The sequence below is a fragment of the Zeugodacus cucurbitae genome, chromosome X (genome assembly GCF_028554725.1).
Source record: "Zeugodacus cucurbitae isolate PBARC_wt_2022May chromosome X, idZeuCucr1.2, whole genome shotgun sequence".
Taxonomy (NCBI): domain Eukaryota; kingdom Metazoa; phylum Arthropoda; class Insecta; order Diptera; family Tephritidae; genus Zeugodacus; species Zeugodacus cucurbitae.
Window position 1 is genome coordinate 29,774,224 of NC_071672.1, and position 27,974 is coordinate 29,802,197.

General features: G+C 37.3%; 1 protein-coding gene and 1 long non-coding RNA gene across 2 annotated transcripts; one reads left to right on the forward strand and one right to left on the reverse strand.

The window, feature by feature from the left end:
* The first annotated feature begins 3,169 nt into the window (after positions 1-3,169).
* Positions 3,170-27,518, forward strand: LOC105218320 (uncharacterized). The gene is made up of 4 exons (XM_011193839.3): positions 3,170-3,524; positions 5,219-5,512; positions 16,061-16,108; positions 19,242-27,518. Exons 1-4 carry the CDS (start codon positions 3,485-3,487, stop codon positions 27,164-27,166), a joined length of 8,307 nt encoding a protein of 2,768 aa, XP_011192141.1. The 5' UTR covers positions 3,170-3,484; the 3' UTR covers positions 27,167-27,518.
* On the reverse strand, positions 4,740-7,265 carry LOC128923068 (uncharacterized). Its single transcript, XR_008472143.1, has 2 exons — positions 6,306-7,265; positions 4,740-5,525 (listed from the first exon to the last, which is right to left on the reverse strand). It is a non-coding gene; the product is annotated as an uncharacterized LOC128923068 (long non-coding RNA).
* Positions 27,519-27,974: the final 456 nt, after the last annotated feature.

Consider the following 27,974-nt stretch of genomic DNA (forward strand, 5'->3'; position numbering starts at 1 on the left):
CCCACTTATGGGTCAAAAACCATATCTCAGGAACTACTCGACCGATTTCAATGAAATTCGGTATATAATATTTTCTTGACACCCTGACAACACGGATGAAAACTTCCCATATAACTCAATTTTAAATTCCATCTGATTCGTTAACTTTATAATATATACATAAGGAACCGATGAAGATAGCGGAATAAAACTTGACACAAATACTGTATATCTCTGTGGCTTCACTTATGAAAATAATTCGAAATCGGATTATAACTTTTCAAATCCCCGGATATCTACATGAAGAACTCAGTGCCTAAAGGTACTTTTTCACCGAAGTTATAGGCAAATCTTTCAGATATTTTAATTTAATTCAGAGACAATTTTTTTCTTCCAAAAATTATTAAAATCGGAGCAGAAAGTACCCTAGCTGCTATATACCTAAGAATGTGCGGGTTTTATTCCGCATATATTGGTTAATATGTGAGATATCTTAGCAAAATTAAGTGAGCAAATAGTCTTGGATATAGCTTGGCAGGTGCGGAAAATGAGTGAAATCGGTTTAAGGATTACATCAGCCCTCATATACCATATATGATGATTTTCCTTATTCTATTGGACTTTATGTCGAGTATATGGGTCAAATTGTGTGTTATCTTAATAAAATTACTTCAATAAATTGCGAGAGTATAAAATGTTCGGTCGCACTCGAACTTAGCCTTCCCTTACTTGTTTTAACAATTTTTTACTGCTGTGAATTAAGTATTTTACTTTTTTTATTAATATTAATAATATTGTTAAATTAATGTAATGAAATTAAAGAATATATAAAATATTATATAAAATATATGCTAACTTTCACTAATCTTCGAAATTTGTTTATACAGGGCTTTCATTAAATGTTTAGGATGAAAGCCCCGGTTACGATGTTATATAACGATATTAGGCCGCACTTTATTATGTAACGTAATACGCTATTGTCTTGCAGAATTATGTACAGAGAAACCTCACCTAACGGACACCTCTATTATACGGACACATTCAGATATTTTTTCATGCACCAAGTTTTAGGTTACATTTTTCGACAAAATGACCAGCTCTTAGACGTATTCTCTCTTGGGCGGGCGCGTTCAATTATTTACTTTAACGTCAAAACACTACCACACAGCGGACGCGAACGTCTTCTCAACGGACAAAGCGATTATATTTTCATTTGATCAAGAATGCAAGATTTGATCAAAAATAACAAACTTGCAACTGAATTCGCGCTCGTAGATGATTTGCTGTTAGTAATTTTTTTATTGAACCCATGCAGAGCGTAATTCGTATGACTTTAACGCAATGATTGGAAAAGGTGTATGTTGCAAAAAATTTCGAAACTGTTGTTGATAATACTACAGATGCTGAAGATATTACCGAAGAAGCTGTTTCAAATTTCATTGCAGATCTTATTGCATTCGATCTATGACTTATTGTTCACGAACATTCTACCATTTAAATGACTCTCCACCACTCCTTAAAAACATAACACTATTTATGAGGGGACAGCCGACCGGGTCCTTGGTAGACTTGGTTCACACTTAAAAAGGTTTCGAGCATTCGAGCTTCCAAAGTTGGAAAAGCAAAAAACTTTCGACAATTGACGTTTTGTACAACTGAGGTTTCACTGTATTTTTCATATTTATTTGATGTCATTTCAGCTTTTATATTTTAAATATTAATTTAAGCCCTTATACCAATTGATTATTTTCAAATATTGACGACTTCAAACACTTAACGGTATGTATGTTGAATATGTTTTTTCGCTTATTTTAGGTTACAAGGGAGATGGTAGACTGTTGACTATGTCTAAAAATATTTACTTTTTTGTGTTTTTCTTATTTTTGCATATGTTTGCTTGCTTTTACTGGCCATTGTGTTATGTCTTGTTTTGCATTTCTACATTTGTATACTGTGTGCGAGTGAGAGATACTTGTTGTAATAGGCGAGATTACTGTTAATACCCACACCAGCCAGCGACGCTAGTGACTACACGCTTGCGCATGTGCAGAGTTTTCACAGCAGCTTCAATGGTAACAAATAAACAACGCTCTCGTCGTCCAAATATGTGGTGAGAAAAAGTCATCCATGGTGCAAAAGCAGTTCTTGTTTTGCTATCAACGTTTATACAACTGCAGCGCTGTTATACAAGTTGTACACGAAGTCAAGTCCGACACATACTTAATCAGTTGATTAACTTTCATTCGAATTGTACGGTTGCGCGGCTGGACTCTGCACGTATTTATGGCAACAACGAACGCAGAGAAAAAATAAACGAGTTAAAGGATGTTGCAAAGCTAAATGTTTTCTTTTTAATATTTCCTAACTGTTAAAAATTGAAAAGAATTTCGTTGTTTATAAAAGTGTATTTAAATTGGAAATTGTGCATATGCAAATATAAACTCGCAAGATAGTGTTACTCTCAAGTGTTGGTGTATAAAATTGAACAAGTATGTACAACTTATTTACAAGCATATATACCATAAATAACTCCAACATAAATATGTATTGTGTCTGCTGGGTCATAAACAAGTATGTTATAATATATATATGTACCCAAGAAACCGATTTGTTGCTATACATAACTGTCACTATATTTGCAAATTGCAAATAATCTTTGATTTTTTTATTTAACCAAACCGGCCAGCTTTGACCAGCTTAACTAACATAACAGCGCTTGAATTAAGCGTCTAAAACCAAATTCAAGGTTCACAACAGCATTCCTTGAAATATTTACCATAGATACAGTGAAACGTCGCGCATTTTAACTTTACTTGGAATTACTTGCAGAGCTGCCGATCAACTTTGCAACTTTTATTAACGATATATATATATATATATAGTTGAACTATCATAACTGGAACTTCTATAACTCGAAGTTCTCCATAACTTGTACTCTTGAATTGATAATAGCAGTCAAATTTCATACAAATACCCTTCCATAACTCGAACTTTTGAATTGGCAATTGGACTCGAAGTCGCTCAAAACTTTGTGGGCTATACGAGGAGGTCAGTTTATGTGAAGTTTAGCTTCATCTATATTTTGAATAAATATTTATTAAATAATAAATAATTACATAATCTTTAAAATTTCATGAAATAAAGGTTCAATGGTTCAAAGTAATCTAGTAATCTAGGCATCCCGTACACTTCTGTTTCAAAGCTGTGATAAAATGAGTGTAGAGTGTCTTCAATACAGCTCACTTTTAACAAATTATGTTATACTATTGGATAATAAATTGCTAAACTACTATCCAAAACACGTGAAAAGTATGACGCAGCCGGATTTTTACTTCAGAAAACCGCAATATATGAATACCTAGAGCATACATCCATATGTTACGTGTTAAACAAGTTTCACTGTATTTTGTACGAAATTATAATGTCGGCATATCCGGTTTCATAGTGTATGATAATGTTTAGTGATGATGTGAAAGCTTTACAGCTGTATTTATTTTAGTAAGCTATGAAAGCTAGCAGTTGTTGGTTTCAGGAAAAATTGTTTAGTGAGTTTGAAATTTTCGACACGACAGTGTTTCGTACTGAAAAAGTCAGCGTTTAAACGGCAGCAAAATCGGTAACGGCAGGCGTCATGTTTACATTTAATGTGAGGTTAACATTTTTTTATGAAAACACTCACCCAAGAAGCGTTTTAGCTCAGTTACGTGTGGGTGGTATTTTATGCAAATATTGTGAAGTTGGGTCCTAAGCACTACGTTGTTCCATATTAGATAAGGAAGTAGGCATACAAGTGACAACCAATGAGTTTTTTTTAATTGAAGTTCATACTCAACTTTTTGGAGTAAATTTTTAATTTTTCAGTATAATTAAATGCATTAAATGCCAATTTTTAGTATTTATGAAATGAATATGAAATAAATATTGTTTTTATTTTTCTTAAGCAGCCATATATGCAGCCATCATGTTTAAAATTTAAAATAAAAAATATTTAAAATACATATATGCTTGAATATTCTTATTTTGTAATTTATTTTTATAATTCAAGAAGGAATCTTATAGGTCTTAAGCGGGTAATGCCATGTGGTGGCCTGTTTTTAGCGATTTTTTAGAATTTTTTTTCCACGATCAGTAATTTATTTTCCTTTATTTTTATTTACATTTATTAAGTTATAGCGTGCTGAAATCACCGCCTCGAGAACTCGAAAAAGTGCGCGCGCACTTCCTGCATGTTTCCGGCAGATTGGCTTAACGGAAACAAAAAAAAAAAAATAAAATACTATAAAAATAGCGGCGTTTTCAACTGTAAGGTTAAAGCTGTGACCACATAAAATTCTGCTTTTGTTAAACATTTGAAAACCAAATTGCGAATTCTGTGTTTTTGGTTTTTTTGTTATAAATTAATCGAAATTTAGGTAATTTGTTTTTAGCATTTACATGTGCTGAGTGTACGCTAAAAATTTTAAGTAATTAGTTCAAACCGTTTAAGAGTTACTATGACCCCCTTAATATACTACAATTATAATCAAACATTATATGTGATATAAAAAATTTGCTCCTGATTTAAAGACTGATTTTAGACAGTAATATAAGCATTAACATTCAATGTTAAACCACTGTAATGTTAAACCACACTGTTAAGCCCCTTAAGTTTATACAGTGGAACTCTAACTCGAATCACCATAATGCACAAAAAAGTTTCGAGTTAGAGAGACTTCGAGTTTCATTAAAACATAAATTTAAAAATATAGTTTTATACACAGTTTTGATTATTTACTTCGCAAAAGTTTTTATTTAAATACGTTAAAACATGTATTGTTTAATTTCGTTTGTTACAATTTGCTATTGTTTGGCTCTTGACGTCCATATCCCATGCCTTTGTTAGATGATTTATGCAATCCATAAGTGTAATATCATATTTTTTGTTCGCATCCGTACAATATAGAGGGACTCTTTTAAAATTCTGTCTCGATAGTAAAATTTTAAATTTTGTATTATACCCTTATCAAAAAGTTCGATTTATAGATGGAAATTTGTATGTAATTTAACTTCTATTGCCAATTCAAGAGTTCGAGGTATGGAGAACTTCGAGTTAGGGAAGGAAATTGGTATGAAATTTAGCTTCTAAACATTATTGCCAATTCAAGTGTTCGAGTTATGGAGATCTTCGATTTATAGAAGTTCGAGTTATGGAAGTTCCACTGTATGTAGTTGTCGTATCTAAGTATATTTTTGTTTGCAGACGCAATAAGCCTGGCTACAACCAGCATTGACAACGAAAATCGCAAAAAATTAACGCAATTGCGTGATATGTTGCATCTGCGCCGTAGATGTGGATCGATGCACATTCGGGCGCGTTGGCCGCGGCAGCAAGCGAAGATGTCTAACCATGAATTGTCACATTTCCCAGCCAAAGCAAGTCCAACAACACACAGGATTTCCAGTTGTAAAACACTAACAGTACGCAGTATACTATTGTTTTTGTTGGTTACAATGCTGTTGGTACCGGCGGCACTGACACAAACAGCTGTTATAGGTAAGTGTATTTTCTAAAATATAAAAATTAAAGAATATTTTTATGTATTTTACAAGTCTATGTAGACAAACAATTAGAGATCATATCTGTTAATTACAAATGATGTATATAAAACTAGCTGACCCGACAGACGTTGACCAGCATAATATTTCAAGCTATTAAGGATATTCAACAAAGTATGAAACACACATAATAAAATAATCGGAATTGATATATACATAGAAACTCCTCCCTTGAACGGACATTTTTTCCAGTTAAATTTTTAGAACAAATCACTCTCTCTTGGGTACACCGACTGCTGTGGCACTAAACGCTCGCTTAATTTTGCTAAGATATCTCACATAGTAACCGATATATTTATATGGTATAAAGTCCATCGGTTGCTGGAAAACTCTAAGTATTAGGTATATGGGACCCGATTTCATCCATTTTTGGCACAGGGACACACAATTAGAGGAAAAAGATTCCCACTGAATTTCTTAAAAATATTTGAGAGATTTTCCGGTATTTGTTTTTCGTTAGTGAGTTAGAATTAGGATAGGTTAGGTACTTTTCAACATAACCTCTGTGGGAGTGGTTATTATCCGTGAGTTTTACTCGCCATTGCTTCCACTGTTTGATGGACAGACAGACATCCTAATTTTAATTCTACTTGTCACCCTGTTCACTTTGGTATATGTAACCCTTTATTTAATTGAAGTTAACTAACTAGGTTAGGATTAAGTGGTTGTCTTTCGACGCAACTAGACCTTTGGGAGGTCCATTGTGACACCACCTGGACTGACATACTCACACACTTGTCTTCAGAAAATTAAATAATTCGCATAGTTTGATATGTGCAACATCCGCCACATCATCGAGGAAACCGCGTCCGTTGCGATTATTTTCCTACAGCGCCTTACATCCGCATAGCAGGTGTGTTATAGTTTTAGGTTCTTCTACTACTTGACAGCTGCTGCAGTAATCATTGCAGGATAACTCCAGTCTGCTGGCGTGTCTCCCAAACAGACAGTGAGCTGTTAACACCGCTACTGGGGCGCTTATGTAATTGCTTTCATAATTCCTCTTAAATATCAATAGTCGACATGTGTGGTTCTTATATCACTCGAAGTCAACTAAGTATCTCTGCTATAATAATTTGACTGCGAATTAAGCATCGAATTGCGCAATACCTAATAATGATTCTACTAATTTTCGGGTATAGGCAGTATTGTGCTATATTTATCCCATCTGTATATAAATAATATCCAAAAAATATGTAAAAATAATAACATATGTACAGAATTTCTAAAAATCAGCGTTGTCACCGGATATAATAGTGGGAATTTGTTCAAAACACACATACTCATGCTGTAACTAAGGCATGACTTCGTATGTATGACGATCCATACATGAGTATACTTATACAAGTATACATTTCTGCAGACGTCTTAAACACATCTATAATTAAGCGTAAAACTGGTTTACTGAAAAGATTAGCGCACAATAATCTCCAAAATTTGTTTCCGACTCATACAATGGAATTGAAAAATTTCACAACAATCAAGCGAATCTACATACATATGCATGAATAAATGAATATAATTTTCACAACATAGGTGATATAAATAAATTAATAAACGAAAGAAGGCTGATGCGGTTCATCACACCATATTTACACAATTCGATGTGACCCATAAAACAAGTGTGAAGCTTAACGCTGTTCATATCAAACACAATTAATAATGAATAGTTTGCGTTCATCGAAGAATTGAAATATATACATACATAAATATAAGTGTATTGCAAATTCCGAATTGACGTAGTTTCATTACTTCTTGGTGTAATTTGGGTGAAATGTAGATGTTTTGTTGCAACCTTGAACACCATTCACTGCTAAGTTGCTTTAAAATACTTAATATATGTATATACTATCCATTGCTAATTTATACTATACTATTATAAAGGCGAAAGATTTGTATGTATGTTTGCAATGAATAAACTCAAAAACTACTATGCCGATTTCAAAAATTCTTTCTCCATTGGATAGCTATATTCACCCCGATTAACATAGGCTATATTTATTTTATTTATCCCAGGTGAGAGTATCAAAAAGACTCCGTGATTGAGAACCTTAATCTGAAACTGAAATCTTTACTTGTTTTAAATGAACCCACGCAAGATACGGGAAAGAATGTACATATGTATGTGAGAGTGTGTACTTATAACTTTTGAAATATTTGTTTAAACCCGTGCGAAGCCGGAGCGGTCTGCCAGTATATATCTATCAATATCGTTTCTCCTTCTTTTCGTTTTGCGCCGATTGACCAAGATACCAAGTGAAACGAGGTCGCTTTGCACCTGTTCCTTCCAATGGAGTGTAGGTCTTTCTCTTCCTCAGCTTGCCCCAGCCAGTACTGCATTGAATCCATTCGGACAATATGACCTCACCAGCGTAGTCGCTGTCTTTTAATACATTGAACTCTGTCAATGTCGTTATATAACTCATACAGCTCATCGTACCCTCGTCTGCGATATGCGATCTTGCCAAAGTCAATAAATTTTCCGAAAACCTTTCTTTCGAAAATCCCTAGTTCTGTCTCATTAGATGCCGAATGCTCCACCAAGCTTCTGCAGCATAAAGCAAGACGGGCACGATGAGATTCATTTAAGTTCGTCGAGAGAGGGCTTTACTTTTCAATTCGAGGGCATACTTTGAATACCAACACTTAGAACACTTGGTTTGGTGGAAAGCATTGAAGAAAAAGTGCCGGATGAAACCACTAGAACAGGTTCAGCGGGTCTGTTTGCTTGGGAGAACCGGTCAATACGTAAAGTGTGATGCAACGCTCACAGCTAGTCGGTTAAAGAACTTGGGCAAGTGGACCCAAACTGCGCACCAATGGGGACGTGATATCAAACTAGATCTTGTCATAGAACTCTGAATAGATCGATCTTGTGACTGGAAAACTGAGACTTGGGGTGATAAATGAAACGTTATCTTTACTCTGCAGACCATAATGGGAAAAATGTATACATCTTTTTTCCAATTTTAAATATGAAGACTATGTAATTTTTTCCATATTTTGTTTTTTTAGTAACTAAATACAGTAATTAATAATAATTATTAAAAAAAGTAATTTTTTGAACTTCGAAACCAAATATTTGGGAGGCTCGAACTTCGAAAATCGGGGAATTCACTTTTTTTTCTTATGCCTCAAGCTCCAGAAAAAAAATTGGTCCAATACCGAGAAAGAATGTTGATTTTACCGTATAGTGTTATGAATTGATTTTTTTCCAATCTGTATGTATCTGTATTAAGAATCGAACCTCATGCATAATGCAATCTGGTAATTTCTTCATTGGGTACAAATAATACGTGTATATTTTTTTTAAATCAGCACTCCCAAGTATAAGACACTGCAGGGCACCTTACGCTGTCCATGTAATTGAAAAGCAGAGCGCCTCATCATCACTTATACACTTGCGATAGACACTTGTGTCAACCTTTCATTAGCTATTCTTAACGCAACGCTTTCAAATAACATGTTGAGATGAAAAAGCCGTTTGTGTGTGTAATATAAATTGTTCATTCTACATTTACAAAACTCGTTTATCCAACAATAGATTTTATGTTCTTAACCCATTGACATATTTCTACAAAACGAGTAAAGAATAATCTGCAACAATGGAGGAGAAATCGGTAACGTAGACGGATGTTTACGCGCTTATACATATATATATGCACATATATATAAATGCATATAGATACCCTGTAGGAACTGTAAGTGCACTATAACAGTAAAATTACAATTGAATTCGAGAACGTGTATAAAAATTAAAAACAAGTTTGCTATTAACGTATATTTAAATAAATCAGCAATTTATCTTCTGACCATATAAAGAGATTTGTTTATTTGTTCATAAGCGCCTTTTTGGTGGTCGCTAACTGCATAAATCAGCGTCATTCGTCAGCGGCGAATGGCCATGCTTAGGCAATTTGGTAAACCAAGCTCAACCTACGGAGATATACAGTATCCAACTAAATTATGGATACCCCACCATTTACTATTATTTGAATAACTCTTGATATGAATTTACCAAAAAGTGTTATCAAATGCCGCCAATTTTTTGGAAAATACTAATTTAGAGTAATGGGAGCATGCTTTATTTAAAAAATACGAAAAGCAGTCAAAAAGTTTGACGAAAGAGTTATGAGAGGCTCCAAAGAAAGTACATCCAAGGCACCATTAAGTTCGTAGGTGAAAAAGTTTAAGTTTGGGGTTGCAGTAGCTACAATGGTCTATCAAATCTGGTATTAAACGAAGGCAAATGACGGGAGAGTCCTACGGAGTGATGCTGATTACGAATTTAGAGCCCTCAGCACAAAAAATGTATTTAGAAGATAACTCTATATACCAGCAAGACAATGAACGCAAACATACAAGTCGGTTTACGAAAGAATGTTTCGATCAAAAATCGATAGAGCTCCAATTGTGGCTTGCCAAAACATCTGACTTAAATCCTTTTAAGTATTTATAACAATATTTGATTAGATCGTCCGATATTCTTGTCGTACCAATAATTGAGACATTTTAAATACATTGAAGGACTTATTGGAAAACATACCACAATCACTTTTTCTGAACTTGGTAGACAGCAAGTCTCAAAGTCTTTTGGCCATAATTAACGCTAAAGTTGCCAACACTAAATATTAAAGCTCTATTTAGGGGTATCCATACATTTGTTGTTGTTAAATATTTGTCTTTTTCAGATGATAGTGTGTTTTGCGACAAATTGTTGAAATGACGAATATTTAAATTATTATTTTTTAATGCAATACCCCCATAAGCAAAACAGAAAAACAATCAAAGCGATAAATTTCACTGTTTAAAATATATGATCATTGTTATACTCTCGCAGCAAAAGTTGCTAAGAGAGTATTATAGTTTTGCTCTCGCATCAAAAGTTGCTAAGGAGTATTATAGTTTTGCTCTCGCAACAAAAGTTGATAAGGAGTATTATAGTTTTGTTCACATTACGGTTGTCTGTAAGTACTAAAACTAAACGAGATATATATAGGGTTACATATATCAAAATGATCAGTGTGACGAGACGAGTCAAAATCCGAATGTCTGTCTGTCCGTCCGAGCAACGGATAACTTGAGTAAAAATTGAGATATCTCGACGAAACTTGGTACACATGTTCCTTGGGACCACTGCTACGCCCGCAAAATGGCGAACACCGAAAACACATAAAGTGTCATAACTAAGCCATAAATAATGTTATAAAAGTAAAATTTTGTACAAATGATAGTTCTAGTAAGGGCCATATTTGGATGTAATTTTTTTGGGGAAGTGGGCGTGGCCCCGCCCCAAATATGTTTTTGTATATATCTCGCTAAAACCAAATTGTCTGCAATCGGTTCCCTTACGTACCCCACCATACACCATGAAAATAGTTGAAATCGGATAATAACGGTAAGGTTGAAAATTACTTTAGTAACTTTTAAGTTGGTTAACTCACTAACGAAAATCGTCAGAAACGCTAAATTTTACATAAGCCATAGCAGAAAGAAGCTGCACTCAGATTTTTTACAAAACCACTTCAATTTGGGTCAAAAACCATATCTCAGGAACTACTCGACAGATTTCAATGAAAGTCGGTCTATAATATTCTTTTGACACCCTGATGACACGTGTGGAAAATGGATGAAATTGGTTCACAATCACGACAACTTCTCATATAACTCAATTTTGAATTCCATCTTATTCCTTCACTTTATAATATATATATAAGGAACCAATGGAGATAGCGAAATAAAACTTTACACAAATACTGCATATGATCTGTGGCATCACATGTGAAAAAATTGTCGAAATCGAACTATAAGTTTTCAATGCCTCGGATATCGAATATGAAGAACTAAGTGCCTGATGGTAATTTTTCACCGAAGAAAGAAATCGGTTAATATGTGAAATATCCATTCCAAATTAAATGAGCATATAATCTTAGATATAATGTATGTTGGTGATGAAAATGAGTGAAATCGATTAAGGAATTACCTCAGCCTATATACTATGCTAGCTGGCCCAGCGGAAAAGTTTCTTCCGCCTTAGAGGCATTCAATGAGCAGATTTTTGATTTTGTTTAGTTCATTTTCATGCATTGGTTAGGTTAATAAAAAATTAATTATTTTAAAGGTCCTTTATTAGCTATGTATTTTGGTGCATGGGTTGCAAGAACAAATAACACAGATGGTCTTCTGTCCCGTGAGTATGCCACATACATACATATAATTGACCATTGGAAATACATGAATTTTATAAATTCAGACCACATACTTTCAAGGAGTAGCCTTCTCATTTGTTAACGGTCATAGAGAATGCAAGACGGATCGGAAATTGGTGCCTCGGAATGAGGTGCCAATCTTTAGTCGTAAATTGTGCGATGGTAAGCCAGACAGTTGGATCACAGTTAGTGACTTTTAATATACAATTAACAGATTTGAATGAATGAAGTGTACCAATGATCTCATTCTAAATTATGTATTTTAGGTAATCTTTATCTTTATTCTTAGCCTTGCTCACTCAACCATTCATTATTTTTGTGTAGTATAAAATATATTACTACTCTCAAACCAAAATTAATAAGTAGCATGAAATCATAATCGGTCATCTTCTAATAATGGTTTGAATTATTATTTTTTTATACACGAGTCAAGTCCAGTACTATGAGTTCATATCTGTTTATAATAATAATTATAGACAATGGAATATTTAAACTTTTTCTCCATGAATCAAACATTTAATTTTATTGTGGGAAATTAGTATGAAACTTTCATAATAAATTATCAGACATCTACAAACTAATTGGCTTTTCAAAAGTTGGCCCAAAGATTATGGTTCGTCGAGAGAGGAGAGTCATTATATTATACTTTTTATATATTTGGTATGAAATAAGCACATAAACCTGAAGAATATCCAATATTTGTTAAATGTATAAATTGTTACTAAAATTAATGTCTAATATCTTAATACATGTACCTATACTCGCTTACCTGAAAGATAAAAAGAGAAAAAAACAAACGAAATTAAAATTCAATTAACAAACTGAATATATAATTATTTTTTTGTGGAAAAATATAATTCTCTTTTGTTGCTTACACACTCCCCCGTCCTCTTCGGTCTCGAATTAGGCTTGGTCCATTTTACTCTATTTGGTCCATAAATGAAAAGTCAAATGCATCCGTGGCTATATATAATGAGTAGTGTCTGACCGATACCCAATTTTTGACCGATGCCGATTCTTTCATGAACAAATTTAATATAATAAGTAAACTAGTATAATAACAAAAGAAAAACAAATAACATCACAAATATGTAAAAAATCAGTCCATATGTAACTATGAAAGTGTTTATTAATTCAATTAATATTCAAAACTAAATAACTTATTTCTATAAAATATACTGTGGCTCACAGCCAAAGTGATGCAACCGTGCAGGAAATACTAAAGCAAGTATTACTTGAAAACTAAATACATTTTCCAAAAAATTTAAAATTAACAGCGGCAGATATACACAATATATTTATGCTTTAAAAAATCAGGTTATTTTGTTATTTTATTTATCTACAAATTACAGTATAATATTGCATCTCACAGCGAAAATGATGCAGTAACAAATAAACAAAATACATTGCAATTTTCTTAGTACTTTGTGGGATGCCTCTTACTATCTATAAATGTTTTCATACGTTTCAGCACGGATTCTACCAATTTATTTGTATAGTTTGGAGAAATTTTATTCCGATCTGTTTGCAGGGCCGTTTTTCAAGTCGGCTTTATTTCTAATTTGGTATTTTCGCATGTCTCGTTCCAAAACTGACCACAGATTCTCATTTGCATTCAAATCTGAAGATTGCGCTGGTGTTTGTACTATGTCGACAGTTCCAAATAAGCAAATTTTACACAACACAAAGAATTTAATTTCGCAGCATTTTGTAGCAAATTTCGCGCTCTTGTACATAGCACAAACGATGATTACCATACATATCTATTTCTATCCGATCAAAACATTTTAAAATTACTCTCATCTGCAAAAATTACGGTATTCCAGAAGCTTTAGCATTGATGTTTGGTTCATTTCGGGCTGTGCGGCCATTGAAATCAGCTTCTCTAGGAATTTTTTTGACGTTTTGGGATGACTGTTCTTCCCAAGGATTTTTTCCACTTCGTTGCTTAAAGCTGGAGCACTTGTTGATGTTGATAATGAAAATTTGTCTAAAGAGAAATTTTTAAAAATATACTCTCCCAGCTTTTTTGCCAATAGCAACAATACGAGTGGCATTATGAAATTATATTCCTAATTTCAACAAGTTGTTGAACAAAACTGTGCATATCTGAAATAAATCGGATCATTCTAAATAATGTAATAATAAATGTGAAAAAAATAATGAAGTTCTTTATACTATACTTAATATTAACATCGTGATGAATGATTCCTCTTCTTGACTGGCGTAGACACCGCTTATGCGGTTATAGCCGAGTCCACAACAGCGCGCCACGCATCTCTTTTTTTTGGCAGTTTGGCGCCAACTGGCAATACCAAGTGAAGACAGGTCCTTCTCCACCTGGTCCTTCCATCGAAGTGGAGCCCTCCGAGCGACGTTAGGTTTGTAGATTGAAGGGAAAACAGACTTTAGATTCTGTCTGAGTCTGGGTTTCCTGTTATCGGGGCATGGGATTGCTGAATGCCCGATGTACTCGGACATTAGGGACTTTAAGGTTATAGGGATTAGTTGGATTGATGGACGGTTAGATGTTAGTGGTGTGATATCCACTAGTCGAAATGCGCGTGAGTTGAACAGGTTGAAAACCGCGGTTAGTTTCTTGCGTGAATGGTGTGTGAGTTGAATGAGAGTATGAGGCCCAACCCCAGGTCACCAGTCCAGAGCTGTATGGAAGCTCAACTGGTGGTAGTTTTGACTACGAAGTGTGACCGGAGACTTAATTTAAGCAGGAGCACTTGGAGTTCGCTCCAACCTTAACCCTCAGGGAATATCTGGTGGTTGTGCTTTAATACCTGAAGCCTAATGAAGCCCGCTCCGGCTTCGCACATTTCAAAATTGTAATTTCAGTTGTAATTTTTTACACGCACATACACACCCACCCATTCATATACAGTATACTCTCGAAAAGTAAATCGATTGGTATTTTGGGTAATTTACTTTTTCGAATAATTTACTTTTCCAAATATATACATAAATTATCTGTTTTATAATATTAAATGCAGTTTTAAACTTAAAAAATTCATTCATTTATTTGCTTCAATAAAACATATGGATTTACATGAAAAACATAATTTCATTTACATACATACATATGTATTTACTATGGAGAGAAAAAATCTTGAATATTCCATTTTTGTACGACAATTCAAAAAGTCTGACACCTGATTTGCATCGTTTTCATTTTTAAACCAGTGGATCAAGTAGGAGAGTTTATTTACTAAAAAGACGCGATAAACAAGAAAGTAAGTGTTTTTGCAACATCGTAAAAAACTTGCTTCGTTTCGAATTTTTTATCACACTCTCTGAAAAGTAAATTAAAAAATTTACTTTTTCGAGGTGCATGTGTAATCTTAAAGGTGATTAACTTTTCCGCGATTATTTACTTTCTGAGAATTTACTTTTTGAGAGTATACTGTATATGTATGTAAATTCTCGTTTTTTGCGTGGACCATTTCAAAAAGTAAAATGAAGAAAATTCGAATATGAATTTATATTTTAGTTTGTAATGACCTAAAACTTGATTACGACCTCTAGTCTTTGATGACCGTTGCCGCCGTTGGGAACTCTCAGAGTTGGACTCCCTAGCGGAGAGATTGTATTTTGTTCTTCAAGCCGCTGCACACTCGTTACTCAACCCTCTGGCATGCTTTTACGATGCGTATTCTCTTCGACTTGCAAGAAGATTTTCAGTTTTTGATGAAGATTCTCCATCGCGGCGTCTTTTTGATACCCTCGCCTAGGAACAATTCTCAGAAAGTTGAGATCTAGATATTTTCGGCATTTTTAAATTAAAAAATAAACCGCCTTTGCACCAACATTAGCACCCTCAAATATATCAATGAACATTCTGGAAAAATTATGAAAATCTGTAATTATATAAACTGATAAAATATTTTTGTGTTAAAAAAGTAGTAGTTCAAATAAATAATAATAAGCAATCGATTTGACAGTTAAAACTTTTGTCTGTCGAGTTGCCGCGTTATAGTGGCGTCTAAACGAGCGGTGTGAGCGGCGACTATGCGACAATTTTCAAGTTGGTATTAAAACAGCAAGAAACACTTATTGTGACATAACTATAATAGTTAGACATATTACTCAAAGTTGATGTAGCTTTCCAATGGTGAAAGAATTTTTGAAATCGGCACAGTACTTTTTGAGTTTATTCAATACAAACATATATACAAATGTTTTCTCTTTATAATAGTAGTAAATATGAATATGAACAATTTTAGATTTTACCCCAATATCATAATAATGATTTTTTAATATTTTTACAGATGAGCTGTATATTAAACCAACCCCAGCGCTTCATATGATCAAAGAAGGTATGTAGTAGGAATTAAGCATAAGATTTGTCTATGATATATGATGAGATATGTATGTATGTATATATATTATTTAAAATGCATATATAACCTGAGATTGTGTATTCTACTTTACTTACTTGAGTACTATTAACCTTAAATAACTAAATTAAATAATGATATGCCGTTGTAAAAATATACAGGGTCTACGCTTAATAGTATATTCTCCAATTTTCAAATATATATTGTATCAAACAGTTGACGTTAAAATAATTGCTTTGAATTACTAACTAATTGACTTCTAGTGGCAAAAAGTTTTCACCGTAGACGAGTTAACAACAGCGCGTCATTCATTTTGCTTTTTGGTTGTTTATCAAGTGCAACAGGGTCCTTCTCCACCTGGTCTATCCAATGCAGTGGAGGTCTTCCTCTTCCTCTGCTTTCACCGGCTGGTACTGCATCGCACAGAGTGCTTTCGTCCATTCGGAAAACATGACCTACCCAGTCTTTTTATACGCTGAACTATGTCTATGTCGTCGTATAACCCATACAGCTAATCGCTCTATCATCTGTGGTATGCGTCCTTGCCAATGTCCAAAAACCAATGTTGATACCATCAGAAACAGACTTTTTCAAACATACAGTTTTGTATTTGTACTCTTTATATTGGTTAATATAGTCGACTTTGTCTCTCGATATTCATATGACAAATATATTAAATTTCAACCATTTGTTAAAATTTATGTCAATAAAATTAATCGAAAATATTTCGCATTTGTGTTTTTTATATATAACGGGTGATTTTTTTGAGGTTAGGATTTTCATGCATTAGTATTTGACAGATCACGTGGGATTTCAGACATGGTGTCAAAGAGAAAGATGCTCAGTATGCTTTGACATTTCATCATGAATAGACTTACTAACGAGCAACGCTTGCAAATCATTGAATTTTATTACCAAAATCAGTGTTCGGTTCGAAATGTGTTTCGCGCTTTACGTCCGATTTATGGTCTACATAATCGACCAAGTGAGCAAACAATTAATGCGATTGTGACCAAGTTTCGCACTCAGTTTACTTTATTGGACATTAAACCAACCACACGAATGCGTACAGTGCGTACAGAAGAGAATATTGCGTCTGTTTCTGAGAGTGTGGCTGAAGACCGTGAAATGTCGATTCGTCGCCGTTCGCAGCAATTGGGTTTGTGTTATTCGACCACATGGAAGATTTTACGCAAAGATCTTGGTGTAAAACCGTATAAAATACAGCTCGTGCAAGAACTGAAGCCGAACGATCTGCCACAACGTCGAATTTTCAGTGAATGGGCCCTAGAAAAGTTGGCAGAAAATCCGCTTTTTTATCGACAAATTTTGTTCAGCGATGAGGCTAATTTCTGGTTGAATGGCTACGTAAATAAGCAAAATTGCCGCATTTGGGGTGAAGAGCAACCAGAAGCCGTTCAAGAACTGCCCATGCATCCCGAAAAATGCACTGTTTGGTGTGGTTTGTACGCTGGTGGAATCATTGGACCGTATTTTTTCAAAGATGCTGTTGGACGCAACGTTACGGTGAATGGCGATCGCTATCGTTCGATGCTAACAAACTTTTTGTTGCCAAAAATGGAAGAACTGAACTTGGTTGACATGTGGTTTCAACAAGATGGCGCTACATGCCACACAGCTCGCGATTCTATGGCCATTTTGAGGGAAAACTTCGGAGAACAATTCATCTCAAGAAATGGACCCGTAAGTTGGCCACCAAGATCATGCGATTTAACGCCTTTAGACTATTTTTTGTGGGGCTACGTCAAGTCTAAAGTCTACAGAAATAAGCCAGCAACTATTCCAGCTTTGGAAGACAACATTTCCGAAGAAATTCGGGCTATTCCGGCCGAAATGCTCGAAAAAGTTGCCCAAAATTGGACTTTCCGAATGGACCACCTAAGACGCAGCCGCGGTCAACATTTAAATGAAATTATCTTCAAAAAGTAAATGTCATGAACCAATCTAACGTGTCAAATAAAGAACCGATGAGATTTTGCAAATTTTATGCGTTTTTTTTTTTTTAAAGTTATCAAGCTCTTAAAAAATCACCCTTTATATATAATGTCATAAGGAAGTAAAAATGATGGATAATGTAGATTTGCAATTTGGTTAGTGAGGTTAGTTATTCTTATATATCTTATAGTTGATTACAATATAAATACCTTCGAGATGAAGCAAAATGAAGGCATGCAACTAAAGTCGTCTAGCCTAACGAAGATACCGAACATGATTGTTATCCTTGCACAATTTCGTCGATTGGAGTTTATGAACTTCATCTGTAGCATTTTGTAATATAAATTTTTTCAACACATTGTCTTTGAGCGTAGCGTATAGAGCATGTTCTGTTATAGCTGAACTTTAGTAAACTTTATTTTTCGAATATTTATCATACTTTTTTATATTGGCTGTGGATGTTAAGGAAAACAGTTAATCTGTACATATACAATAAGCTATCTATAAGTGTATTTATGTAAAATAAGTTATATTTAAACTTTATAACAATTTGTGTTATATATATATATATTTCTCTCTCTTTCTCTTTTTCTCCTATCTCTTTAAATGGATTTGTTTGTTGGCATTGGTTACGTCATGTACATGCACCAATCTATCACTACCTTTAAACAAAAATTATATATGTATACCACCTTCATATTGAAATTACCTACAATAACAACAACCACATGTTGCTGCGAAACTGCATAACGGTGTAAAAATATTGTATGTATATATTTGATATTTTACTCACTGTATATATTATATTTTATGTATATATATATATATATTTGTAACTATAAATAAACGAATTAATTAAATATTTTTATTTATAAATAATTGTAATTTTAAATAATATTTTTTTTAATTAATTATTTATAAATAATATAAAACTAAATAAAAAAAATAAATAACCTATTTAATTAATAAATAATTTTATATATTAAATATTTTAATTAAATTATATATAACTGCTGTTAATTCATCTATGAACATTTATGTCAAACCATTATTAATCTGAATTTAATGCGTAACAACCGTACTCGTGTCGCCGCGTGTTCCTTTAAATATATTTTTTGAAAAATTATAAAATTTAACTCAATTATTAATCGAACAGATTTAACAACGGTTGTGCTTGTTAATAACGCCGCAAATAATGGGCGTAGTGACTTTGTGGGCCACCATCTCAATATACGGTCTGAGGTTGGTCTCTTAACTTCCACAGCGCGCACCTTCATACAAGAAGGCGTCACGACGGAGTATGCCACACAAGTGGTGGGCACCACACTCGATAGTGGCCGTTTATATGCACAATACTTGAGGAAGAGTTCACGCGTACTCTATAACAATGGCCAGAAGCCACCACAACAGACGCAGCAAGCCTTCGTTTTGCCCACAGTGGTCACCAGTTGGGTGGGTGACAATTTGGAATTACAAACCAAATCGCTATTGGAGAGTCACAATGATCTCTTCAATGCGGACTTGCCCGATTGGCAAGATATTGATGATCGCTTGCTGCATACCGATGGTAATGTCTTTGTTGGCAATACGGATGTTGCTAGTCAAACGAGTAGTAGAAAACAACAACAACAACAGCCGCCACTTAACGATGAGCGCATATTGCAGAATTTGGCCATCACAACGGTGTTGCCACAAACTGTAGCAAATGATGAGCGTAGTAATGTCGTTGGCGGTTCAGAGTCAAAGCAACTTAAAGTAGGTGCCAATAAAGTGTTGCCCATTGGCGATTTGGCCACCTACACTGTGCGCAATCACTTCTCACCAAGTGGCTTACCGACAGAAACCGTTAGCGAACCAGCAGCAGACACAAATGTTAAAAATCCAAATCGCTCACCGAAACTGTATTACCAACAACTGATGGCAACTAATAGTGGTGGCAGTACGCTTAGAAATTCACCCTTCAACAGGCAGTTATCAACAACAACATATTATGGCTTTGCCGACTTCACAACAATTGTTGGTGATAGCGTGATTGTATTCTCGCCCAGCACCGCTACGCAGCCCATGAATTTAGGACATGTGACCTCGATTATGGGTGAAGCCACATTAGCAGGTCTAGGAGATAATGTACAGGCAACTGTTGGTGCTATACCGGTCGCTATGGCAACTGAAGTGCAGCAAACGCAAGAAATCAACAATGTGGCCACACTAATAACGGATGTGCAAGCAAATATGGCAACGCGCATAAATCTCATTGATATTTCCAGTGAGACGCAGAGCGAAGAGCCGGTGGAAAATTCCGACGTGGATGATAAAAATTTGGCAGATGTGACCGAAAGTAATGACAGCAGAAACATCATAGCTATTACAGATGAGTCTTTAAGCGTAATTGCTGACACTGTAATAGCTGTTGAGCAAACGTTAAGCGTTAAGCCGACATATTCGCGTCCTTCCGAGCAGGAAATTGCAGAAATATATGCGTCACTTGCGCGTGCAGCAGCAGCACGTGAGCGTATAGCAACAACAATTCTGGTAGACGCGCCAACAATGCCTATAGATGCAGCACCAATGCAAGTAGACGCAGCAACAATGGAAATAGACGCGCCAACAATGCAAGTAGACGCATCAAAAAATGCTCCAGCTGATACGCTCTTAAAACATGCTGAGGGAACAAGCGCGCATCCAATACTTGAAAACAATACTGTACAATTTGTTGCAAATGGTGTAGCATTATTGCAGAGCAGTGAGGTAAAGCAGCCCGAAACTACAAACAACTTGTTAGAGCTAACCTCCACCAGCACTACCTCTGAACTGCAGATTTTAGGTGGCGCCACAACAGTATTCTATGAAGATGATCCCTTCGCCAACTTTGTAGAGTCCTTTACGAGCGTCACTAAGGCAACAGATATGTTATATGCGGCAAATAGTACGTTAACAACACAACCGGCATATGATATGACAAGCTCAAGTGGTGTACAAGCCACGACTGAGGAAGCTGAGGATAATGTGGAAACCACTACGGCTGAGTATAAAGCAGAAACTGCGCAAACATTGCAAGAAAACGTTGATGATGACGTCAAAATGGCTGTGAAGGAAATCAATGCCGACAATGCAGATATTGCTGAGTTGAGTGATTGCATTCGAACTTCACAGGTTTTCCTCACACAAATAGCGAAAACGATTACGCAGCTAAATACTTTGCGCGACACAGACGCTGTTGAAGCTATATATGCTACTAAAGACGAAACCGTTTTACTACCCACTTTCGATATTATAGAAACTACGAAAGTTTATTGCATCAAACCACAGGCAACAGCGATAGTAGGCGTACCAAGTGCGTCCAACGAGAATTGGCACGAAAAAGCCGAGGATATGGTGCAGCTAGAGAAGCCACAATTAAAGGAAACAAAACTGCACGAAAGCGCTGCTGGCGATAATGTTGACGGCGTAGACACAGATGACAGTGTCACTACAACAGCTGATATGAATGACGAGGAAAATTTAGAGCATACCACAAAAATTGCTGAAGCAGATAGCGTTAATAATAATAGCAACAATAATGATAATGACTCTGAAGTCACTGATGAGTATGTTGATAGTGTTCTAAATGCCGATGATGCGTCGGGGGATGATGATTCTGGTGAAGAGATTGAGCTGATTTATAAAACCCTATACACGACTTATACGTATTTGACGACATTCTTTAATGAAGACAGCAGCACTAGCATATCGAGTCACACTGAAGTTCTTACGAATATTGTCACATCGACTTTGGCAGTCGGTAATGTTGAAACCACGCCAGCAACTGTAACAAATCAGGTATTAAGTACTGCAACAGCAGTTGAAGCGCAAAATGAGCATGAAATTAGCAGCAGTAGTAAATTTATACTCTCTACTGAGCTGGAGAGTATACTACGTGTTGATGAGCATGATATGCAAAATGGTAAAACGGATGATGTAGCGCTTGCGCACACCGCAACTGCATTGCTGGATGATAGTAAGTTGGTGAAAACTTACTTTACAACGTATACATACTATACAACGATATTTGCAGAGGGTGAAACTGAAATCATGTCCAGAACCGAGGTGTATACCAACTATGTAACCACGGACATGATAATGCCAACCGCTGTGGCGGAGCAACAAAGTGAAACGGTTACTAATTTCATTAACAACAATGCAGCGCAAGCCAGTGACACCAACAATGCTGATGCTTTTGCAATAACTCAAGCAAAGGAAAATGCAAATGACCAACTAAGTCATAGCACCATGAGTCTGGACGCCACACCAGTTTTTGCGAATGAACAACTTGGTTTCGACAATTACAAAGACGTCACATTGGTCACTGATATACGCTCGAGCAGTTCGAATGGCCAAAAGCATATTATCAATCAACAGCAGGAAGCTTTTAGCGATCAAATCAGCTCGGAGAGCAATACGGACGAAATTAGACCGTCAGCCATACTATTATTGCAGACAAGCTACACGACATTCACATACTATACGACAATGTATAATAATGATGCGACAAACGTGATCAGTCGTTTAGAGACGATAACCAATGTCGTCACCGAAACGCTACAACCGACTAAAACCGAGAGTGTTGATGAAGTCACTTTACCAATAACCTATTTCACAACATTCACTTATTGGACAAAGTTGGCGAAAAATGGTGAAATCACTACGCTCAGCAGAGAAGAGACCATATCCAATGTCATAACACCTAGTACAATAACACAAACACGCATACAAACAGCAGATGAACCTCTGTTAGGAAATGAGCATATGCTCGATAGTACCCTGTCAGGAGATGAGCATATACTCGAGAGCACGGTGTCAAGAGATGACCTCGAGTCTACACAGAGTACACAAACAAATACTGTGCTGGTAAATAACGACAACATTGCGGCTGTGGTTGATCCAGCTGTTGCCGCTAACGGCATAGCAGATAACGCAGACGCTACGGCGCTTTTAGAGCCCACAACTTATTATACAACTTATACATACTACACCACATCATACGATGCCGATCGCACCATAACGGATTCACGTTACGAGACTGTAACCCACGTAGTTACACCAACAAGAGTTGCTAATAAAACCGTTGCAAATGATATTAACGAACGCGCGACAGCTGCATTAAAGGAAGTTTTGAGCAACGTGATTACGCCGGTGATTGAGAAAAGTCCCAGCGCGCTGTTCTACGACTATAAGCGTATTATTGATGCGGAAGGTGTAAGTACATTGCATTATCTTACGGAGATATTACCTACCACCGCCACGGATGGCATGCAAACGAACTTTACCAGCAGCACATCCAGTTTGCAAGTTGATGAATTGAAGAAAGCTACGCAGTCGAGCAGCATTGCTACAGCAAATGCAGATAACAGCGCGGGTCGCCAATACAAGACGGGGTTGGTGCGCTTGATCGAGGGCACACGCATTGGCAATCACACAACTACCTTGTATCAGTCGAAAGTTATTGGCACCTTCATTGAAAATCGCTATGCACAAATAATTGAGAGTACATCCAGTTTTATTTTCGAAACAAACACTAGTCCGTTGGCCACCGACGCAGTTATTGAACCGACGCTAATATTGCAAGTGCAGGATCAGCTCGAAGCTACGGCATTGAATGCCGCCGCTGCACCAGTGTTACAAAACAGTATTGTTGATAGCACCGCTGATACGCCCGCGCTCAATGATAATGGCAAAGAGGATGAGGAGAATTTCGATGGCGATGCTGGTAATGAAGACGAGGATGGGGAGGATGACGGTGATGGCAGCAATAAGGGACGTTTGGCTTATCAGTCGAAAAAGCGCACGTTTACACCCGTAATACGCCCATTTGCTTCACGTAATCGGCCACAATTCGCACCGAAAAAGAAGAACAGCGTTTTGAGTAGCGCCACAATTATAACACGCCATGATTTCACACCAACCATAACGGCCACGCCTGCACTGAAGTCTAGCGGGCGTTTTAGCACACGCAAAGGCGCCAGTGCAAGCAACGCAGGTGTTAGTGGTGCTCTTCCTAATAGTTCATCACGTCGCCCCTTCGGGCGTCCCATTAAACCAACAGCGTCCGGTGGCAATAGTTTTGCCTCAAATACACCTGCACTCGGGTCTGGTAGCGGTTATAGTGGTGGCCGTAACCGTTTGACATCATCTGCACGCCTACAATCATCGTCACGTCGTGCCGGCGTTTTGGTGCGCCCTTCATCGGTTTCAGGCGCTCGTCCAGGTTTTTCGAGCGCTTATGCCGGTAACTCACGCATACGCATAAAACCTACAGGTTTACCTCAACCCGGACAACAAAATACGCCAGCTGCAGAAGGTGTCACCATTGCGACATCCGAGACGAGTGCTGAGGAGTCAACAACTCCCGAACTTCAAACTAGTTTCGATGAAAATGACGAGGGTGGCGCAGATGCAGCACGCCGCAATCAAAATCCACTGCTACGTCTGCGTAGGCCATTAAATAGGCCGGCTGGTTTTACACCAGCTAGTCAGCGTGCAGTAAACGGCGGTGCTGGCATTGTGACTGGTGGTGCTGTTTCACAACGTCGTAATCCGTTAATTTCCCGTGCTGCCAAATCTACCACGACTTTTGCAAGTACTACGACAACAACACAAGCGCCACGCGCGCGCAGTTTACAAAGACCGCAACTCAACAATGCACTAGGCAGAACGCGGCCACAAAATAGTCTGTTTCCACCACGTGGTCTATTACAGCGTCAAATAAATCAGGAGACGAATGAAAATAAAAAGGATGACAGTACCGAGGGTAATGCAGATAACGATGACGATTCTGAGTATGATGACGAAGATGAGGAAGACAATGAGGATGACACCGATGGCGATAATAACCGGCGTCGGCGTTCGAATAGTAAGCAAAATAGTAATAAAAAATTAACGCTAGCGCTAGAAAAACCATTGACAACGGACAATGCTGAAATTAAAGCTTTGCATAAAAATAAGTCCTCGCGTGTGCGTCGTGAAGCTGAAAAGCCGCGTAGTAGTTTTCGCAATAGGTTTAGACGACCAAAACTGGCCTCTGCAGCCACCACTACCGAGGACCGCAATAGCAAAGAAGAATCAGAGTCCGAAGCGCCAGCGCCTGTAACTACAGCGGTGCCACGTGCAAGAACAGGTGGCCGTTTCGCACCACGTTATAATTTGCATCACACAAGCACACAAGTGGTTACAGCACCGGCCACTACTACGAGCACAGGCAATCACCGCACGATCCGACCAACACGACCCACTAATGGTAGAGCTCAGTTCACGCTACGTGAAAAGGATACAACCACGACAACGCAAAAAGGTTTGACACGCCCTGGCACAAGTCATTTTCGGCGTCCACAAACAGCAGCCTCATCGCGTCGTTCGTCAGCGCCAACGACTAGTAATCGCCGCAAATCTTACAATAACAACAATGGCAATTTGTCACAAGATACAGCTGTACGCAGTACCTCATCGCGCACACGTACCAACTTAAGTCGCACACGTACCACCGTACGTGGACGCAGCCGCAATGAGTACAATGCTGATCCCGTTGTAATACCATTTGATGGCACCATCACAATAACACATGTCATACCAGCCGAAGTGACTATACCAGTCATCAATGGCCAAGTTACTGAGTATAAAAATGTTGTGACAGCCAAAACGAGCACGGAAATTTTGTCGCCACAGCAATACACCAGCTTTGTGGGTAGCAATGGACAGACTATGCTCGCATTGACGCGTGAAGATTCTAGCGTGAACTTTGGCGGTGCCACCGAGATTACGCAGTATGTACTGCATGAGTCGCCGACGACAACTGTTATCTTTACGCCAACCACAATACGCGGACGCAAAACATCATTCTCACACGTCATACCATCAACAGTTTACTCAGTGGAGAATGTGATTTCGACAACGCAACCACAAATCGCATCGAACGCGCCATTGGCAAATATATTGCTATCACAGTTGCTACTCGGCAATATAGGGCTACCAGCCGCCAATCCATTACTTGGCGCATTGGGCGCAGCAGCCACACCAGCGCCTAATCCGTTAGGTGTAGCTAGTATACTGCCGCAAGTGCCAGCCACGCCAGTCACTGAATATCGCACGCATTCATCTACATATGTGACAACTGTCTTTGAGGGTATGTCTACCGTCTTGCCCATTACATTCCAGGGTAAAAAGATTTTGACTACGGTCTACGATACGACGGCACAAACTATAACAGCCACTGAGTTCATAACCGATACTATTGTGACAACACCCACACAACAAGTGCAAGCAGTGCCACAGGTTAATAGTTTGCTACTACAACAACTATTATTGCAACAACAGCTACAGCCGCATATCGAGCAGCCACAGTTACCAATACCCATACTACACACCACGGCGTCACCACTTTTATTGAGTGATAATTTGCAAGAATTCGACATGAACCATATACGTCTCTCGAATGAGAATGATAATGATATTACTTTTAATGAGGAGAATACGCAAAATAATAAGAGCGGCCGCAAGAAGTCGCGTAAGTCCAGCAAAACGCACAAGCGTAAACACCAATCCTTCCAAGATGAGGCGCCAGAGAGCTCTAGCGTCATAACGTTGTATGTATCCGGCCGCCGCCCGGGGGAGTTTAGCACGATTCTAAGTACCGTGCCATTCGGCTATGACTCCACCATACATAAACGCCAAGCGCCCGGCGCTCAACAGCATACAGCCAAAATTGATACGATCCACGATTTCTACGTGAAAGATGGCAGCGAATATGTGCCGGCCTATCTACTGCCGGAGGATGATAAGCCAGCGCAGCAGTTTGAAAATAATTTCCTAGAAAGCGCTGAATACAACTTGCTCGATCGGCAAACACAATCGTTGGAGAGTATTGTTGGCGACGTGAGTACATGGATCGCAAAGAGTACGCACACATATGGTGAGGCAGCAACATTTGGCAAGCAATTAGTGTTTACGAAGTCGCTGCCAAGCAGTGGTTTTCCAGTTGCAGAGAGTACGCAACTGCAGCTGAGAACGAATGCGACCGTTCACAAACCCAATCAGCATTTTTTAGTTTAACTGACCTTACTGTGTTGTCATCCCCATGCCAGTTCAAGGTCATTAATAGAACGAAATCAACGATAAGTATATTTGGTAGTACTGATTGTCGAAAAAGTAAATGCATTGAAACGAGCGGCGGACGGAATGAGAGTGGCCGAGATGAGAGAAATGAAACTGAAAAGCATGATAAAGCGGAAAGTAAGGTTATAGCAAATATAGGAGAGCAGGAAAGCGAAGTCGACAGTAATGAGAATGACGGTAATGAGCGAAAGGAAACAGAAAAGAATGAAAAAGTGGAAAGGAAGGTTATTGCGAATGAAGAAGAGCAGGAGATCGAAACTGATGTACTCATATACTTAGGGGATAAAACTATAAATAATAATATCCAGCGAAATCCTAACAAAAACTGGGACAAGTTCACTTCGCAGAATTGCGAATATAAAGAACAAAATAAAACTAAGAAGAAGAAGCAGAAGAATAGTAAAATTTTGAGTAGGCGTAAAAGGAGCGCATTGCAGATGAAGTATAGAGAGCGTGTACCATCACGAGACTATGAAGACGAGTCAAAAACGTCAAACGAGTTGGATAGTTGTAAAAATAATATGAATTTAAATGTTACGAATTCGGGACGGAGATGCAAGAAGTTACTGGTACGTCGCAGAAATCTACAAATGTTGTCGAGGATAGCGGAGGAGACGACTACAGCAAGTAAACCGCGTTATTTGAGTCAGGAAAAAGAAACAAATGCTCCGAATACTTACTCAACAGTATGTACCACAAATCATGTGTACACAAATAAAACAAATAACTCTAACACGTCTGATAC

What these genes read in the sequence shown, in the direction of transcription:
- LOC105218320 (XM_011193839.3), top strand. Translation starts at nt 3,485, where the DNA reads ATGAAAGCTAGCAGTTGTTGGTTTCAGGAAAAATTGTTTA. An exon ending in GTTTCAGGAAAAATTGTTTA is followed by an intron (nt 3,525 to 5,218) that starts GTGAGTTTGAAA and finishes TTTTGTTTGCAG; the next exon opens with ACGCAATAAGCCTGGCTACA. An exon ending in GACACAAACAGCTGTTATAG is followed by an intron (nt 5,513 to 16,060) that starts GTAAGTGTATTT and finishes ATATTTTTACAG; the next exon opens with ATGAGCTGTATATTAAACCA.